The sequence below is a fragment of the Oncorhynchus gorbuscha genome, linkage group LG20 (assembly GCF_021184085.1).
Source record: "Oncorhynchus gorbuscha isolate QuinsamMale2020 ecotype Even-year linkage group LG20, OgorEven_v1.0, whole genome shotgun sequence".
In the NCBI taxonomy this organism is placed as follows: domain Eukaryota; kingdom Metazoa; phylum Chordata; class Actinopteri; order Salmoniformes; family Salmonidae; genus Oncorhynchus; species Oncorhynchus gorbuscha.
In genome coordinates, this window is record NC_060192.1 from 33,361,109 (window position 1) to 33,379,520 (window position 18,412).

At 43.4% G+C, this 18,412-nt stretch overlaps 1 protein-coding gene and 1 pseudogene across 1 annotated transcript; one reads left to right on the forward strand and one right to left on the reverse strand.

Moving 5' to 3' along the window:
* Positions 1-1,024: 1,024 nt before the first annotated feature.
* Positions 1,025-14,705, forward strand: LOC124006794 (claudin-4-like). Its single transcript, XM_046316950.1, has 2 exons — positions 1,025-1,685; positions 13,375-14,705. Exons 1-2 carry the CDS (start codon positions 1,100-1,102, stop codon positions 14,019-14,021), a joined length of 1,233 nt encoding a protein of 410 aa, XP_046172906.1. The 5' UTR covers positions 1,025-1,099; the 3' UTR covers positions 14,022-14,705.
* Positions 14,706-16,940: 2,235 nt separating this feature from the next.
* Positions 16,941-18,025, reverse strand: LOC124006793 (annotated as a pseudogene).
* Positions 18,026-18,412: the final 387 nt, after the last annotated feature.

An 18,412-nucleotide genomic window follows, 5' to 3' on the forward strand; every position in this document is an offset into this window, starting at 1 on the left:
TATAAGGATATCAACCAATTTATCAGCCAAGTCCTAATCTACGGATTTCACATGACTGGGCAGGGACGCAGCCAAGGGGGGGCCTGGGAGGGCATAGCCAGGCCCAGCCAATCAGAATTAGTTTTTCCCCAAAAAGTGCTTTATTACAGACATAAATACTCCTCAGCACCCTTGCCCTCCCCCCTTTGTCGATCCCGCAGGTGAAGATGCGGTGAGATATTCACGTAAGGTGAAAACATGTTATTCTCCTCACTTGTGAAAATGTCTCACACCCTGACCTTAGAGATCCTTATCTATTCTCTATGTTTGGTTAGGTCAGGGTGTGACACGAGTGGGAAAATCTATGTTTTCTACTTCTTTGTTGTTTTTGCCTAGTGTAGTTCCCAATCAGAGGCAGCTGTCTATCGTTGTCTCTGATTGGGGATCATATATAAGTTGTGATTTTTCCGTTTGGGTCTTGTGGGGAGTTATTTTCTGTTTAGCTGTTTTGTTGCCTGACTGAACTGTGCAATTTCGTTTTCTCTACTTTGTTATTTTGTTGCGGTGTTCAGTTTTATTAAAAACCACGATGCACCTTGGTCTCCTTCTTCAACCCACGAGAGTCATTACAAAATGTGATGTTAACATGCGAACTCTAAATTTAATAGATGTGAAAATATGGTTTCACGTGTGAAATTTAAACTCAACATGTGAAAACAGAAATTTGACATGTGAAACTGCAAATTTGACATGTGTTTTTTTTTTGTCAGGGGATACTGTTGACTATATTGTCTGATGATGCTCTAGGAATTGAATTATATATTAAATTGTACATGCTATTGTTATCAGAGAGAGAGAGGAGGAAAGAGATTTAACTAGGAGAGGGGAAGGAGGAAAGTTGGAGAGAGAGAGAGAGAGAGAGACAATAGAGCAGGTTCGCTGTTAGGTGATCTCAAGCATGGCCCCTTCTCTCCTCCCTCCCTCCCTCCACCCTGAGGTGGAGGTTATAAGTACCTGTACTCTTGGTAGTCCTCCCCCATTCGGACTCAGACCTAGAGCAGCACATGGAGACGACCACCCACTGTATTCAGATTACACAGAGAGAAGACAAAGAACCTCTATGCCACATAGAGAGAGAGGAGACACAGACAAAGACAAAAGGCCATACAGTTTCACTCAGACACGCAGACAAACAGAGAAACCAACGCCTACCGGATCCAATATGGTGTCAGCTGGGTTACAGATGCTGGGCACGGCCCTGGGGGTCATTGGCTGGATCGGGACTATCATTGAATGCGCCATGCCCATGTGGAGGGTCTCCGCCTTCATTGACAGCAACATCATCACCTCTCAGGTCATCTGGGAGGGTATCTGGATGAGCTGCGTGGTTCAGAGCACGGGCCAGATGCAGTGTAAGATCTATGACTCCATGTTGGCCTTATCCCAGGACCTTCAGGCTGCCAGAGCCATGACTGTCATCGCCATCCTCTCCGGCATCATCGCCATCCTATTGGCTGTAGCCGGGGGAAAGTGTACCAACTGCGTGGAGGACGAGGCATCCAAGGCTAAAGTGGGCGTGGCGTCTGGGGTGGTGTTCATCATTGCCGGGGTTCTGTGTCTGATCCCTGTCTGCTGGACGGCCCACAGCATCATCCAGGACTTCTACAACCCGCACCTGGTAAGCGCTAAGAAGAGGGAGCTGGGGGGCGCGCTCTATATGGGTTGGGGGGCAGCTGCCCTGCTGTTGATTGGAGGAGGCCTGCTCTGCTTCAACTGCCCCGAGAAGGACGAGGGATCCTACACCGCCAGGTACAACAAGTCCCCTCGCTCTGAAACCTTGGGGCCAGCCTCTGGAAAAGACTACGTCTGAGAAAGGAAGAGAGGGAGAGAGAGAAGAATGGAAGAGCAAGAGTGGAAGAGAAGAGAGCGAGGTCTGTCTGCCATGGGAGACTGTCTGTCTGTAGCTGAGATCTAGCTGTGTATAAATTGACTCTATTCTGGCACTATGGTGCTGCTGTATTAGGAAGGTTTGATAATGAGGATATTTGAAGGTGATGAGCAAAGAGGAGGACCACAGTGACGTCAACGGAAGTTACAGTTGAAAGTTACAGTTGAAAGTGAACCACAGCTGAAGCTAGGTATAAAATATACTTTAAAACAAGAGGATTCTATCCCATAAGTCTTTGCATAAATATTGTCTGAACCTGTATATTCTCGAACTTAGACCTGAAGAAGGAACTGAATTCCTTAAAAACAACCCCATGCAGTCTGCAACATTGTCCTGGGCTGGTTTGGCTGTGTGTGTGTGTGTGTGTGTGTGTGTGTGTGTGTGTGTGTGTGTGTGTGTGTGTGTGTGTGCGTGCGTGCGTGCGTGCGTGCGTGCGTGCGTGCGTGCGTGCGTGCGTGCGTGCGTGCGTGCACATGTTATTGTTAATATTGTCATGTGTAGCTTTTCTTAAAGTGTATGAGTTACAGTAGATAGTTCTGAAACTGTAAATAAATATCTTCCCTATGTATTTGAATTTAGGTTTTGATGGCATTTCATCAACACCATATTCAAGATGAGAAGTATTTCAGCACTTTACTTCTATCAGATGCAATAACTTTAATTAAACTAAATAACAAGTAAATATTAAACTATGTCCATAAAACAAAATATTTCTCAGGTATTTTTCCCTGCAGTTGTACTATCTAAGGGGGGAATTCCTACCCTAGTCAGACTGTTCTCTCTGCTACCACACAGCAAGCGGTACCGGAGTGCCAAGTCTAGGACCAAAAGGCTACTTAACAGCTTCTACCCCCAAACCATAAGACTGCTGAACAGCTAATCAAATGACCACCCAGACTGTTTGCATTGACCCTGCTGCTACTCACTGTTAATTATCTTATCTATGCATAGTCACAATTGTTTTACATGTACATATTACCTCAATTACCACTACTAACCTGTACCCCTGCACATTGACTCGGTACCGGTACCCACTGTATATAGCCTCACTACTAACCTATACCCCTGCACATTGACTCGGTACCGGTACCCACTGTATATAGCCTCACTACTAACCTGTACCCCTGCACATTGACTCGGTACTGGTACCCCCTGTATATAGCCTCCACATTGACTCGGTACCGGTACCCCCTGTATATAGCCTCCACATTGACTCGGTACCGGTACCCCCTGTATATAGCCTCACTACTAACCTGTACCCCTGCACATTGACTCGGTACCGGTACCCCCTGTATATAGCCTCACTACTAACCTGTACCCCTGCACATTGACTCGGTACCGGTACCCCCTGTATATAGCCTCACTACTAACCTGTACCCCTGCACATTGACTCGGTACCGGTACCCCCTGTATATAGCCTCCACATTGACTCGGTACCGGTACCCCCTGTATATAGCCTCACTACTAACCTGTACCCCTGCACATTGACTCAGTACCGGTACCCACTGTATATAGCCTCACTACTAACCTGTACCCCTGCACATTGACTCGGTACCGGTACCCACTGTATATAGCCTCACTACTAACCTGTACCCCTGCACATTGACTCGGTACCGGTACCCACTGTATATAGCCTCACTACTAACCTGTACCCCTGCACATTGACTCGGTACCGGTACCCACTGTATATAGCCTCACTACTAACCTGTACCCCTGCACATTGACTCGGTACCGGTACCCACTGTATATAGCCTCACTACTAACCTGTACCCCTGCACATTGACTCGGTACCGGTACCCACTGTATATAGCCTCACTACTAACCTGTACCCCTGCACATTGACTCGGTACCGGTACCCACTGTATATAGCCTCACTACTAACCTGTACCCCTGCACATTGACTCGGTACCGGTACCCACTGTATATAGCCTCACTACTAACCTGTACCCCTGCACATTGACTCGGTACCGGTACCCACTGTATATAGCCTCACTACTAACCTGTACCCCTGCACATTGACTCGGTACCGGTACCCCTGTATATAGCCTCACTACTAACCTGTACCCCTGCACATTGACTCGGTACCGGTACCCACTGTATATAGCCTCACTACTAACCTGTACCCCTGCACATTGACTCGGTACCGGTACCCACTGTATATAGCCTCACTACTAACCTGTACCCCTGCACATTGACTCGGTACTGGTACCCACTGTATATAGCCTCACTACTAACCTGTACCCCTGCACATTGACTCGGTACCGGTACCCCCTGTATATAGCCTCCACATTGACTCGGTACCGGTACCCACTGTATATAGCCTCACTACTAACCTGTACCCCTGCACATTGACTCGGTACCGGTACCCACTGTATATAGCCTCACTACTAACCTGTACCCCTGCACATTGACTCGGTACCGGTACCCACTGTATATAGCCTCACTACTAACCTGTACCCCTGCACATTGACTCGGTACCGGTACCCACTGTATATAGCCTCACTACTAACCTGTACCCCTGCACATTGACTCGGTACTGGTACCCACTGTATATAGCCTCACTACTAACCTGTACCCCTGCACATTGACTCGGTACCGGTACCCCCTGTATATAGCCTCCACATTGACTCGGTACCGGTACCCACTGTATATAGCCTCACTACTAACCTGTACCCCTGCACATTGGCTCGGTACCGGTACCCACTGTATATAGCCTCACTACTAACCTGTACCCCTGCACATTGACTCGGTACCGGTACCCACTGTATATAGCCTCACTACTAACCTGTACCCCTGCACATTGACTCGGTACCGGTACCCACTGTATATAGCCTCACTACTAACCTGTACCCCTGCACATTGTCTCGGTACCGGTGCCCCTGCACATTGACTCGGTACCAGTACCCACTGTATATAGCCTCACTACTAACCTCACTACGTCATTAGATTTAGGTTCAAAGTTGGGTTCAAAAACAACTTAAGCAAGAAAATAGCACGCCATTCACCCGCTATTAGTTTGGCGTGGAGATCAAATAAATGAAGGTCTGGCGGCGGCGTGTATACAGATATTCTGACCTTGACTTAATTCCACCACCTTTACGTGCGATGAAACGATGAATAAGGTCGAGCAACCTGTCGGTTCCAAGTGGAACGACATCTACTTTATTTATTTCTGATAGAAGTAACACCATTCTACATGCACTGTAATTAACAAATTGATAAGTGCTATTGATAAGTGCTATTGTCACGGTCGTCCTCCTCTTCATTTGAAGAGGAGAGGCGAGAAGGATCGGAGGACCAAAACGCAGCGTGATATGTGTTCATGTTGAATGTTTAATTAAAGAAAGAACGGAACACTGAAACACTATACAAAAACAGTAAACAAAATAACAACCGTGAAGCTAATGCGAGCTGCGCTGAAACAAGCCATCAACATAGACAATCACCCACAAACAAACAGTGCAACCCAGGCTACCTAAGTATGATTCTCAATCAGAGACAACTAATGACACCTGCCTCTGATTGAGAACCATACTAGGCCGAAACATAGAAATACCCCAAAACATAGAAAAACAAACATAGACTGCCCCCCCAACTCACGCCCTGACCATACTAAATAAATACAAAACAACGTGGCAGCTATTGATAAGAGCTATTGATAAGAGCTATTGATAAGAGCTATTGATAAGAGCTATTGATAAGAGTTTTTGATAAGAGCTATTGATAAGAGCTTTTGATAAGAGCTATTGATAAGAGCTAGGTAAATGAGAAATCAATTGTTTTAGATATATTTGACCTTGTGATCACTGGAGACCAGTGTGAAACCTGTCATATGGCAGCAAACTGAAGCATATCATCATATCACCTTTTCCACAGTGAAGTTTATGAAATGCTGGCCTTATAACTTGAAGGGATGAAACTTGAAGACCCGAGCTACAGGCTTCTGTAGCAATGACAGTACAGCGCCAAACCTGCCGAGTTGGTTTATGATTTCTAGAATGGTTTAATTATTTATATGCCCTGACTTTTCACTGTATATAAAAATATATATTGGTAGCCACCATCAGTTTTTATTTTATTTAACTAGGCAAGTCAGTTAAGAACCAATTCTTATTTACAATGTCAGCCTAGTAACAGGGGGATAACTGCCTTGTTCATGGGTAGAATGAACATTTTTTTCCTTGTCAGCTCAGGGATTCGATCTAGCAACCTTTCGGTTTCTAGTCCAACGCTCTAACCAGTAGGCTACCTGCCATTACAGTCATTTATGAGTGCCACTTTAGTATTAGTTTCCTTACATTGTTAACTCACTTTAGTGTTAGTTTCCTGACATGTATAACTGTCACTTTAGTGTTAGTTTCCTGACATGTATAACTGTCACTTTAGTGTTAGTTTCCTGACATGTTATAACTGTCACTTTAGTGTTAGTTTCCTGACATGTATAACTGTCACTTTAGTGTTAGTTTCCTGACATTTATAACTGTCACTTTAGTGTTAGTTTCCTGACATGTATAACTGTCACTTTAGTGTTAGTTTCCTGACATGTATAACTGTCACTTTAGTGTTAGTTTCCTGACATGTATAACTGTCACTTTAGTGTTAGTTTCCTGACATTATAACTAACTGTCACTTTAGTGTTAGTTTCCTGACATGTATAACTGTCACTTTAGTGTTAGTTTCCTGACATGTATAACTGTCACTTTAGTGTTAGTTTCCTGACATGTATAACTGTCACTTTAGTGTTAGTTTCCTGACATGTATAACTGTCACTTTAGTGTTAGTTTCCTGACATGTATAACTGTCACTTTAGTGTTAGTTTCCTGACATTTATAACTGTCACTTTAGTGTTAGTTTCCTGACATGTATAACTGTCACTTTAGTGTTAGTTTCTGACATTTATAACTGTCACTTTAGTGTTAGTTTCTGACATTTATAACTGTCACTTTAGTGTTAGTTTCCTGACATGTATAACTGTCACTTTAGTGTTAGTTTCCTGACATTTATAACTGTCACAGTGTTAGTTTCCTGACATGTATAACTGTCACTTTAGTGTTAGTTTCTGACATTTATAACTGTCACTTTAGTGTTAGTTTCCTGACATGTATAACTGTCACTTTAGTGTTAGTTTCCTGACATCTATAACTTCACTTTAGTGTTAGTTTCCTGACATGTATAACTGTCACTTTAGTGTTAGTTTCCTGACATGTATAACTGTCACTTTAGTGTTAGTTTCCTGACATTTATAACTGTCACTTTAGTGTTAGTTTCCTGACATGTATAACTGTCACTTTAGTGTTAGTTTCCTGACATGTATAACTGTCACTTTAGTGTTAGTTTCCTGACATGTATAACTGTCACTTTAGTGTTAGTTTCACATGTATAACTGTCACTTTAGTGTTAGTTTCCTGACATGTATAACTGTCACTTTAGTGTTAGTTTCCTGACATTATAACTGTCACTTTAGTGTTAGTTTCCTGACATTTATAACTGTCACTTTAGTGTTAGTTTCCTGACATGTATAACTGTCACTTTAGTGTTAGTTTCCTGACATGTATAACTGTCACTTTAGTGTTAGTTTCCTTACATTTATAACTGTCACTTTAGTGTTAGTTTCCTGACATGTATAACTGTCACTTTAGTGTTAGTTTCCTTACATGTATAACTGTCACTTTAGTGTTAGTTTCCTGACATGTATAACTGTCACTTTAGTGTTAGTTTCCTGACATGTATAACTGTCACTTTAGTGTTAGTTTCCTGACATTTATGAGTGCCACTTTAGTATTAGTTTCCTTACATTGTTAACTCACTTTAGTGTTAGTTTCCTGACATGTATAACTGTCACTTTAGTGTTAGTTTCCTGACATGTATAACTGTCACTTTAGTGTTAGTTTCCTGACATTTATAACTGTCACTTTAGTGTTAGTTTCCTGACATGTATAACTGTCACTTTAGTGTTAGTTTCTGACATGTTAGTTTCCTGACAACTGTCACTTTAGTGTTAGTTTCCTGACATGTATAACTGTCACTTTAGTGTTAGTTTCCTGACATTTATAACTGTCACTTTAGTATTAGTTTCCTGACATTTATAACTGTCACTTTAGTGTTAGTTTCCTGACATTTATAACTGTCACTTTAGTGTTAGTTTCCTGACATTTATAACTGTCACTTTAGTGTTAGTTTCCTGACATTTATAACTGTCACTTTAGTATTAGTTTCCTGACATTTATAACTGTCACTTTAGTGTTAGTTTCCTGACATTTATAACTGTCACTTTAGTGTTAGTTTCCTGACATTTATAACTGTCACTTTAGTATTAGTTTCCTGACATTTATAACTGTCACTTTAGTGTTAGTTTCCTGACATTTATAACTGTCACTTTAGTGTTAGTTTCCTGACATTTATAACTGTCACTTTAGTATTAGTTTCCTTACATTTTGTATCACTCCATTATATCATTAGTTTACCTTTCTTTGCTCTGTCTCGTTCTTCTGATTGTTCCTCGGGATCGCTAGCAATAGTGGATCATATCAGGCTAATTTGGGACATGCAGCCTATTTGAATCATTATGGAACCCACACTTAGCTGTTTTAAACCTGGAGCCTGGCCCCACAGTTTAAGACCACTGGACTGTTTTCATCACATGATTAGTGAGGATTATTAGGGTAGATTTATAGAACTGCTGTTTAACCCCTATTGTACACTTCTCTCACCTTCCAATATTTCATGGATTGAACAATTGAATTTGGCAACTTCAATTGATCCATCCAATATATGTTGTACATAAAAGCTCTACAAACCCATTAAAAAATATATAGAATTCAAAATTACTTTCCTAACCTAAAGAATATACAAGATCAGAGTATTTTTAAATCTACCAATTGGTGCTGAAAATGAGATGTGTATTTGCATGGCTTTCTTTCATTGATCTCTAATTATCTGAACGGTCTCTCCATTATATTATATAAAGATGCATGGTAGATGCAGCCAATGCAGCTGCCCTGCGCTCCGGATAGGCAAACTGTTGCCATTTCACGTGTCTGCTGGAACAAACTCTGCCTTCCCGGTGGGCCCGGGGAGGAAATCAAGTGTACTCTAAGTCTACCACTGGCCAATCAGATTGCTCAGATGACCGAGTCAGCAGGAATGTAGCAGGCGTGAAAGAAAGCTACAGTAAAGTTCGTACTGTAAGATTTGAAAATGTTTAAAACCATGGGTAGAGAGAGACTGTCAACGAATACAGCAAAGAGCTGCTGTTTTTATGAGTGACTTCATGTTTAAGTTCTTACTCAGCACTGTCAACACTTTGTATTCAATACTTTTATAAGTCATAAAATGCGTGTTCTTCCTATTTCCACTCAGCGCTACAACAAGCAGTAATGCATTGGGAAAGTGTATCTATAGGCTTTCGTTGTCATTATTAGCAGATTTGGTATTTCACTTTTTCGTAATATCAAGGAAATAAATTTGCAACACTGTCTCTTTGTGGTTCGGAGGGATGTTGAGAGATGGACCCTAACAACTGACCCTGATGCAACACGGTTTGTGGTCATGAGGCAGGGAAAGATGGAAGTTTGCTGCTCTCTCCTCCGCTGAGACTGACCCTCAGATGCAACACGGTGTCTCTTTGTGGTCAGTGTCAGTGGAGGAAAGGGAGAGCGGAGGGATGTTGAGAGATGGACCCTCAGTCTGCTGCTCTCTCCCTCCGCTGAGACTGACCCTCAGTCTGCTGCTCTCTCCCTCCGCTGAGACTGACCCTCAGATGCAACACGGTGTCTCTTTGTGGTCAGAGTGGAGGAAAGGGAGAGCGTTTGTCTCTTTGTGGCAACACGGTGTCGCTTTGTGGTCAGTGTCAGTGGAGGAAAGGGAGAGCGGAGGGATCAGGTGTCTCTTTGTCAGTGGAGGAAAGGGAGAGCGGAGGGATGTTGAGGACCCTCAGTCTGCTGCTCTCTCCCTCCGCTGAGACTGTTGTGGTCAGTGTCAGTGGAGGAAAGGGAGAGCGGAGGGATGTTGAGAGATGGACCCTCAGTTTGCTGCTGAGACTGACCCTCAGATGCAACACGGTGTCGCTTTGTGGTCAGTGTCAGTGGAGGAAAGGGAGAGCGGAGGGATGTTGAGAGACGGACCCTCAGATGCAACACGGTGTCTCTTTGTGGTCAGTGTCAGTGGAGGAAAGGGAGAGCGGAGGGATGTTGAGAGATGGACCTCAGTCTGCTGCTCTCTCCCTCCGCTGAGACTGACCCTCAGTCAACACGGTGTCTCAGTGTCAGTGGAGGAAAGGGAGAGCGGAGGGGATGTCCCTCAGCTCTCTCCTCCGCTGAGACTGACCCTCAGTCTGCTGGAGGGATGTTGAGAGATGGACTCTCTCCCTCCGCTGAGACTGACCCTCAGTCTGCTGCTGCTCTCTCCTCCGCTGAGACTGACCCTCAGTCTGCTCTCTCCCTCCTGACCCTCAGTCTGCTGCTCTCTCCCTCCGCTGAGACTGACCCTCAGATGCAGACTGACCTCAGTCTGTGTCTCTGCAGTGTCTCTTGTGGAGTGTCAGTGGAGGAAAGGGAGAGCGGAGGGATGTTGAGAGATGGACCCTCAGTTTGCTGCTCTCTCCCTCCGCTGAGACTGACCCTCAGATGCAACACGGTGTCTCTTTGTGGTCAGTGTCAGTGGAGGAAAGGGAGAGCGGAGGGATGTTGAGAGATGGACCCTCAGTTTGCTGCTCTCTCCCTCCGCTGAGACTGACCCTCAGATGCAACACGGTGTCTCTTTGTGGTCAGTGTCAGTGGAGGAAAGGGAGAGCGGAGGGATGTTGAGAGATGGACCCTCAGTCTGCTGCTCTCTCCATCCGCTGAGACTGACCCTCAGATGCAAGCACCATCAGCACAGTAAAATAAAAAGCAAATTATTTAAATGTGTGCTCACTCAGCTGTTCATCACAAGTATTTTTTTTAAACTAAGCAAGTCAGTTAAGAACAAATTCTTATTTACAATGATGGCGGCTACCTGCCGCATAGTGGATCTATTGCCGGTGTGATCATATAGCCTACCTCAAATTTTGTAATATCGTTTCAAAAACAGTCCCGAACAACAATGCATTGGCAGGTAAATTCAAGCAAAGACAGTATGGGGTGAAAATGTTTTGGGCCTATAGCTTACTGCACAAACCTCATTGCTACAGTACTGTTTTTAATTGGTTAATGTTGCATCGGCTTACATTTTTTAAGTCCGGTTAATAAAAAAATCAGAGTGGTAGATCTCGGCATGTATTTTGACTCAGAAGTGACCTTGACTCACAAAAGGTTGGTGACTAATGTTCTAGTGAGTCTGTCGAGATAATTCAAGTTAAAAGGTACACCAAATTTAAGTGGATGGCTTTTGATAAATGTACTGAAACCCCTATTGAATGAAACTCCACAAGAAACCACCGAGGGTTTTCAGCAGTTTAATATAATTTATTCAGTGAGCGTGGTGACACATAAGGTCATTCTGAATAGCAACTACTGAGAAGTAGGTAGGAAAGGTGTGTGTAGGAAAGCCATACATTTCATAAGTCTGAATCAGGCCCTAAATTACTGGCTATTAGTTTTTTTCACCTTTATTTAACCAGGTAGGCTAGTTAAGAACAAGTTCTCATTTGCAACTGCAACCTGGCCAAGATAAAGCAAAGCATGTCGACACAAACAACAGCAGAGAGTTACACATGGAATAAACAAACATACAATCAATAATACAGTAGAAAAAAATTATATACAGCATGTGTAAATGAGGTAGGATAAGAGAGGTAAGGCAATAAATAAGCTATGATGGCAAATTAATTACAATATAGCAATTAAACACTGGAATGGTAGGATGTGCAGAAGATGAAACTGCAAGTTGAGATACTGGGGTGCAAAGGAGTAAGATAAATAAATAAATACAGTATGGGGATGAGGTAGATTGGATGGTCTATTTACAGATGAGCTATGTACAGGTGCAGTGATCTGTGAGCTGCTCTGACAGCTGGTGCTTAAAGCTTGTGACGGAGGTAAGAGTCTCCAGCTAGATATTAGGTTATAAGTTATATAACTTGTAAACTTGAGTGCTGACAAACAAAACATTTTGGGACTACGTCAACAATGAACTATTGAAACAAATCCCAAAATATCGTTTTCAGGTGGAATTGTAAAACTACTCAAATGCATGTATTCATTGCCTCCTACTGCCCTGAGGAGGTATAACATTCTGGTCTCATGAGGTACTCAATACATTTACATTTCAGCAGTGGAGTAAAAGTAAAGATACCTAAATAGAAAATGACTCAAGTAAAAGCAAAAGTTAGCCAGTAAAATACTACTTGGGTAAAAGTCTGAAAGTATCGGTGGTACAGTGGTGGATAAAGTATTCAATTGTCATATTTGAGTAAAAGTAAATGCGATACATCAATTCCTTATCTTAAGAAGACCAGACTGCACAAGTGTCATTATTATTTACTGCCGATTATTATGAGTTGTTTATTTTATTTTTACGGACAGCCAGGGGCACTATTTACAATTTCAGTATTTGTGTTTAGTGATTCCTCCAGATCAGAGGCAGTAGGGATGATGCGTTATTATTGATAAGTGCGTGAATTGGACCATAATTCCGTCCTGCCTGAGCATTCGAAATGTAACAAGTACTTTTTGGTGTCAGGAGAAATTTTATGGGTGTAAAATGTACATATTTTCTTTAGGAATGTAGTGGAGTAAAGTTGTTAAAAAATATAAATAGTAAAGTACAGATACCCCAAAAAACGACTTAGGTAGTACTTTTACTTAAGCACTTTACACCACTGAATTTCAGTCTTTAGGCAGGATCCACAGTTGGATGTCACTCACTGTAAAGACAGACTTGGAAATAACATACTGAAGTTAATACTGTGTGTGTGTGTGTTCAGGTGGGGGTTGGAGAGAGAGACATTGTCCTGTGTTTGGGAGCGTTGCTTGAGATCCTTCAGTAAAGCTCATATCACCAGAACAAAACACACAAAGAGCAGGAAACAAGGCCCAGGGATATCCAGTGTCACCGTTCCTCTATTGTTCGGGAGCATAGAAACCCAAACCCAAACCCCACCCTCCCCACCTCCCTCCAAAGTGTCATCTATATAATAAGAACCTGTTTACGCCTCGTCATCCCAGAACTCAGGCTATCAGAGAGAAGGAAGAAGACCACCAGTGGTCGGTCTGAAGGAATAAGAGGCAGACGAAGAAGAAGGAGAGGAGAGTCTCCATTGCAACCTTTCCGTGTTCGAGACTGTGCAGCATTGTCTAGACAGAAGCAGTTTGACTTGATCCAATCATTGACAAATAACCGTGTAGAGGCTAAATGTGTGCAGGGGTGTAAGTCGATCATCTGTACAACAGCAGCAGTAGATTCAGCGTACCAGCCGTAGTAACCAGCGGCACTAGCATACCTTGAACTTCGAACTTTGTATACTTCAGCCATGGCTTCCCAGGGCCTCCAGATTATGGGAGTAATGCTGGCCATGATTGGCTGGCTGGGGACCATCCTCACTTGTGCCATGCCCATGTGGAGGGTCACTGCCTTTGTCGGAGCCAACATCGTCACCGCTCAGGTCATCTGGGAAGGGTTATGGATGAACTGCGTGGTTCAGAGCACGGGCCAGATGCAGTGTAAGGTCTATGACTCCATGCTGGCCTTACCCCAGGACCTCCAGGCCGCCAGAGCTATGGTCATCGTGGCAGTGATTGTGGGCGTCTGCGGCGTCATGATGGCCATCGTCGGGGGGAAATGCACCAACTGCATGGAGGACGAGGCTGCCAAAGCCAAAGCCTGCATCATCGCCGGGATCGTCTTCATCATCTGTGGCCTCCTCATCTTCATCCCTGTGTCATGGTCGGCCAATACCCTGATCAGAGACTTCTATAACCCCTTGGTGATAGAGGCCCAGAGGAGGGAGCTGGGGGCGTCTCTGTACATCGGCTGGGGCTCCGCAGGGCTGCTGCTGTTGGGAGGGGGTCTGCTCTGCTGCAACTGCCCCCCCAAGGAGGGCAACATGGGCAGGCCATATGTGGCGGCTAAGTTCGCCCCCGTCCGGACCACATCCCCATCCATGAACTATGTGTGAGTGAGGAGTAGAGTCTGGTGGATATGGGGACATTCTACATGTTTTACATTTGACATTTTAGTCATTTAGCAGACGCTCTTATCCAGAATGACTTACAGTTAATGCATTCATCTTAAGACCGCATGGTGGTACAAACACACATATCACAGGCATAGTATGTACACTTTTCCTCAATAAAGTAGCTATCAGCAAAGCCAGAGCTAGTAAGGGGAGGCGTTCAGGTGCTTTTGGAAGATGGGACTGGGGATATAGGAGCAGGATGGGGTGTTCAGTGTTACAGATGAAATGTTGATGCTCTTATTGAGTTGTCCGATGCTCTTTTGCAGATGACACTAAGTTTTGTCTATTCTACATATTGCCAGCTCTATGTTCTAAGTATATATTATATCTTATGACATGATATGATGTTGGGTCTGCTCCGCTTGATATATTTCTATATTCTGAATGTTGCTAGGTGACTTTGAAGTTGTAATGTTTTTACATTGATGTCCTCCTGTGACAACATTTTTTTTGTTGCTCAAATTGAATGTTACATTCTGTCTGTATCCTATTATAAGAGTGCTCTCTTTAGTATGCTTTTCAGTATGTGCATTTTTCCCCCTTCATTTCATAAATATTCACATTTTAAATAAAAGTAGATTTTAAAACGGAAATAAATGTCTGTTTGAATATAAATATCATGGTTTAAATTACGTTGTTGTTCTCTGTTCATTCGAGTTGCGCAAAGTAGACGCATAGACCTAGATTGATTGATTGATTGATTAAGAGGAATTTCTATTGGCAAGTGCATTTTTCGCCGTTAGGCTGTTCGACATTTTTAAATTGACTGTCCTCGTGGGGTGACAGTATTTTACAGAAAAAAAAACCTGAATACAACAGATTTCGGCGACACCTCGAGACAATCCGTTTGAGCGCGCCTGGAAACACAATGACAAGGAATCCAGCTTTTTTTTTTTTGTCAAATTGACGTCTGATTTGAATTTTCGCAGCAGGTTAGGAGAACTTACGCAGCAGGTTAGGAGAACTAACTTAGAAGGTTAGGAAGATGAGGTTGTTAGGAAAAGGGTTAGGGTTAGCTCAAATGCAACAACAACAAACATCCACTGAAAAAAAGACGGACCCTTTCTAGCCACGTCTGTTTAATGGCAACAGAGAGCGCGCCTCTTTTCACATACAGTAGGCAACAGACCGCACATCTACCAGTTCCTTTTCAGGTGAAAATAAATGTCAAAATATATATATAAATATTCCCCCGACCGGTTTACCTCAAGACGGGTTTCTGAAAAGGAATATTAACATAATGTATGTGCTGAGCATCACTCATGATTCAGTTTTCAAAATTCGTTGAGAAAATAGATATTAAATAACAACTCTCTAAGAGCAAATAGTAAGTCTCTTTAGTTTTCTGAAGTGCTTCTGTTTTGCAATGTCCTTGCAGATTTTACGGAAAAGTAGGCTAATGTCCCAAAAGGGATAGAAATCTGGGAAAATCCCCCCCAAAACACGATGTTGTCTGTTTACAGTTCGAGCAAAACTCAGTCAAAATTCAAAACAGTATGAAATGATTATTCAATTATTATTCTGATGTAATCGATAACCATTCTAAATGCGCAAGCTAAACAAAAGACAAAATATAGTCTATAAAGTAAACTAGGCTATAGGCTATAACAATACATAGGCAGAGGTTCCTAAACTTTTTCACTCAGTCCCCCCTTCCAGCATTGGGGAACATCCCGCGCCCCCTGGCGCTCGCCACGTGTATTTCTATGGGCACAAGCACAGTTCATGACACAAACTGTTCACACCCCTCTTGTTGGTGGATATAATTTTCCAGGTTTAAAGCTTTTTGCAGGTTTAAAGCTTATTACCTGCAGTTCTACACATTTTTTTATAACGTGCAAAGAAAATGTTGCCATTTTAAAGCTAATATATATTTTGCCATGTCTAATGTGTATTCATTTGATATTTGAGTGAAAAATACAAAAAAAAATACAACAATATCTATGGGCTTAAAACAGCCAAATTAAAAACGTTAGCTGAGATGAGCTGGTTGATCTGGACATTTCTGAAAAGCTATAAATAACTCTAAGCCAGGGCTGTCCAACCCTGTTCATGGAGAGCTACCGTCCTGTAGGTTTTCAATCTATCCTCCATCTAGCGCACCTTTTTTTTTTTTTTAACCTTTATTTAACCAGGCAAGTCAGTTAAGAACAAATTCTTATTTTCAATGACGGCCTAGGAACAGTGGGTTAACTGCCTGTTCAGGGGTAGAACGACAGATTTGTACCTTGCAACCTTCCCGTTACTAGTCCAACACTCTAACCACCCTGCCGCCCCGATTCTAATAGTTAGCTGGGTGAAAAGCTGAATCAGGTTAGTTACAACTGCGGTTGGAGGGAAAACCTACAGGAGGGTAGCTCTCCAGGAACAGGGTTGGAGGGAAAACCTACAGGAGGGTAGCTCTCCAGGAACAGGGTTGGAGGGAAAACCTACAGGAGGGTAGCTCTCCAGGAACAGGGTTGGAGTTAAAACCTACAGGAGGGTAATTCTCCAGGAACAGGGTTGGAGGGAAAACCTACAGGAGGGTAGCTCTCCAGGAACAGGGTTGGAGGGAAAACCTACAGGAGGGTAATTCTCCAGGAACAGGGTTGGAGTTAAAACCTACAGGAGGGTAATTCTCCAGGAACAGGGTTGGAGGGAAAACCTACAGGAGGGTAATTCTCCAGGAACAGGGTTGGAGAGCCCTGCTCAAAGGTATGAATTGTCTTAACATGAGGAGGAACTGATTTCGAAATTGCACCTTGTGCATTCTACTAATACGACTTTCACCCACACTTTGAGAACTTATGGGCTGAAGCACACATCTAGTTTGAAACGCACATTCCAAAAAAGACTAGTCAAAGAAATTAGTAGCACAAACAATTCACAAAACGAAAAAAAATCTAAAAACCATTTCCATATATATATATTTAACTTACAAACTCATAAATATTATATCCCCGACGCAGAGGACTTGGGCGCGATGTACTTCGCTCCATTATAGAAGGTCTCCCCTCCACGGGCACTGACAGCAAAGGAGCGCGCCCCCGATCAGGAGCGGTCCTGACGCGCCCCATCCGAAGTACAGGGACGCGCCCAGCTCTCTCCTCTGTGAGTCGGGTACCAGGGAGTTGTAGAGCGCCCCAGCCACAAGGAAGAACACCCCGGCAGTGATGGCCACCCGGGCCTTGGCTGACTGGTCCCCGACGCAGGTGGTGCATGTCCCCCTGACAACCGAGAGCAGGAACCCGAACAGGGCCAAGAGGATGACTACCATGGCCCGGGCGGCTTGGAGGTCCGGAGGCAAGGAGAGGGGTGAGTCGTAGACCTTACACTGCATATGGCCTGTGCTCTGCACCAAGCATGTCATCCACAGAGCCTCACAGATGGTCTGCGCCACCACAATGTTGTTTCCGATGAAGGCCAAGACTTTCCACATGGGGAGGATGCAGGTGATGTTCCCCACCCAGCCCAGCACCGGGAAATCTGCAGCCCCAAAGATACCATCTTTGCCAGCTACTGCTACTGCTACTCCTATATGGATCTCCCTCTTCTCCTCCAAAAAGCACACCGAGTGTGTGACCCCTAAAGCAGAATAAGGTTATATAGAGAGCTAACCGAGCCCCCTCCATCCTCGGGTGGGCTTTGGCTCCTTTACTAATGTTCTTCTTCCCACACAGGAAGCCCCTCAATGTGCCCAGCTCTGTACAAAATCCTGGAAAAATAACCTACATAGGAATGTGTCTTGGGTCGTTGCCAAGAGATATGCACCACATTTAAATTATTATAATTTCACAGCTGAAAAATAGATCGTTCCAATCTGCAAAAGTAGGCTACTTAATTATAAAATTAACTTGTCGCAACGATTCTTGTGCAAAAGTTTATTTGTGCGGGTTTTGGCTTCTAATGGTCTCTCCAGTTTTGCGTTGGCTGTCCTACCCAATGCCACAGGTGGAGAGGTGTGTGTGAATCAGAAGATAAGCAGCCACGAAGCGCCTACAGGCCAATACACAGACTGGGTGTCATCTATGGCTGATTAGTTAACCAGCCACTATCTGAGCCTTTTAAAATTATTCAGCGAGCAGGGGAGAAGAAGAATTACACATTATAACTCAAATAATAAAGTGTTACACAATATATTTTTATATTTGCACTATTGCAAATATATTTTTTTACATCCAAAACCATGAACGTGATTTTTTTTACATTAAATAATTAGAACACTGTTTTTTACTACCATGCACTACGATGGACACTAACTTTGGAGCCAGACCAGATGGTCGAAACTCAGCAAAGGCCTTTAACAGGATGCAGTAAAGCACGCTGTTGTTATCGAAAAAAATATACCTTCC

Excerpts from the sequence above, each read along its gene's own strand:
- LOC124006794 (XM_046316950.1), top strand. The coding sequence starts at position 1,100 with ATGCCACATAGAGAGAGAGGAGACACAGACAAAGACAAAAGGCCATAC. Across the intron at positions 1,686-13,374 it reads TAAGAAGAGGGAGCTGGGGG|CCATGGCTTCCCAGGGCCTC; the intron begins GCGCGCTCTATA and ends TGTATACTTCAG.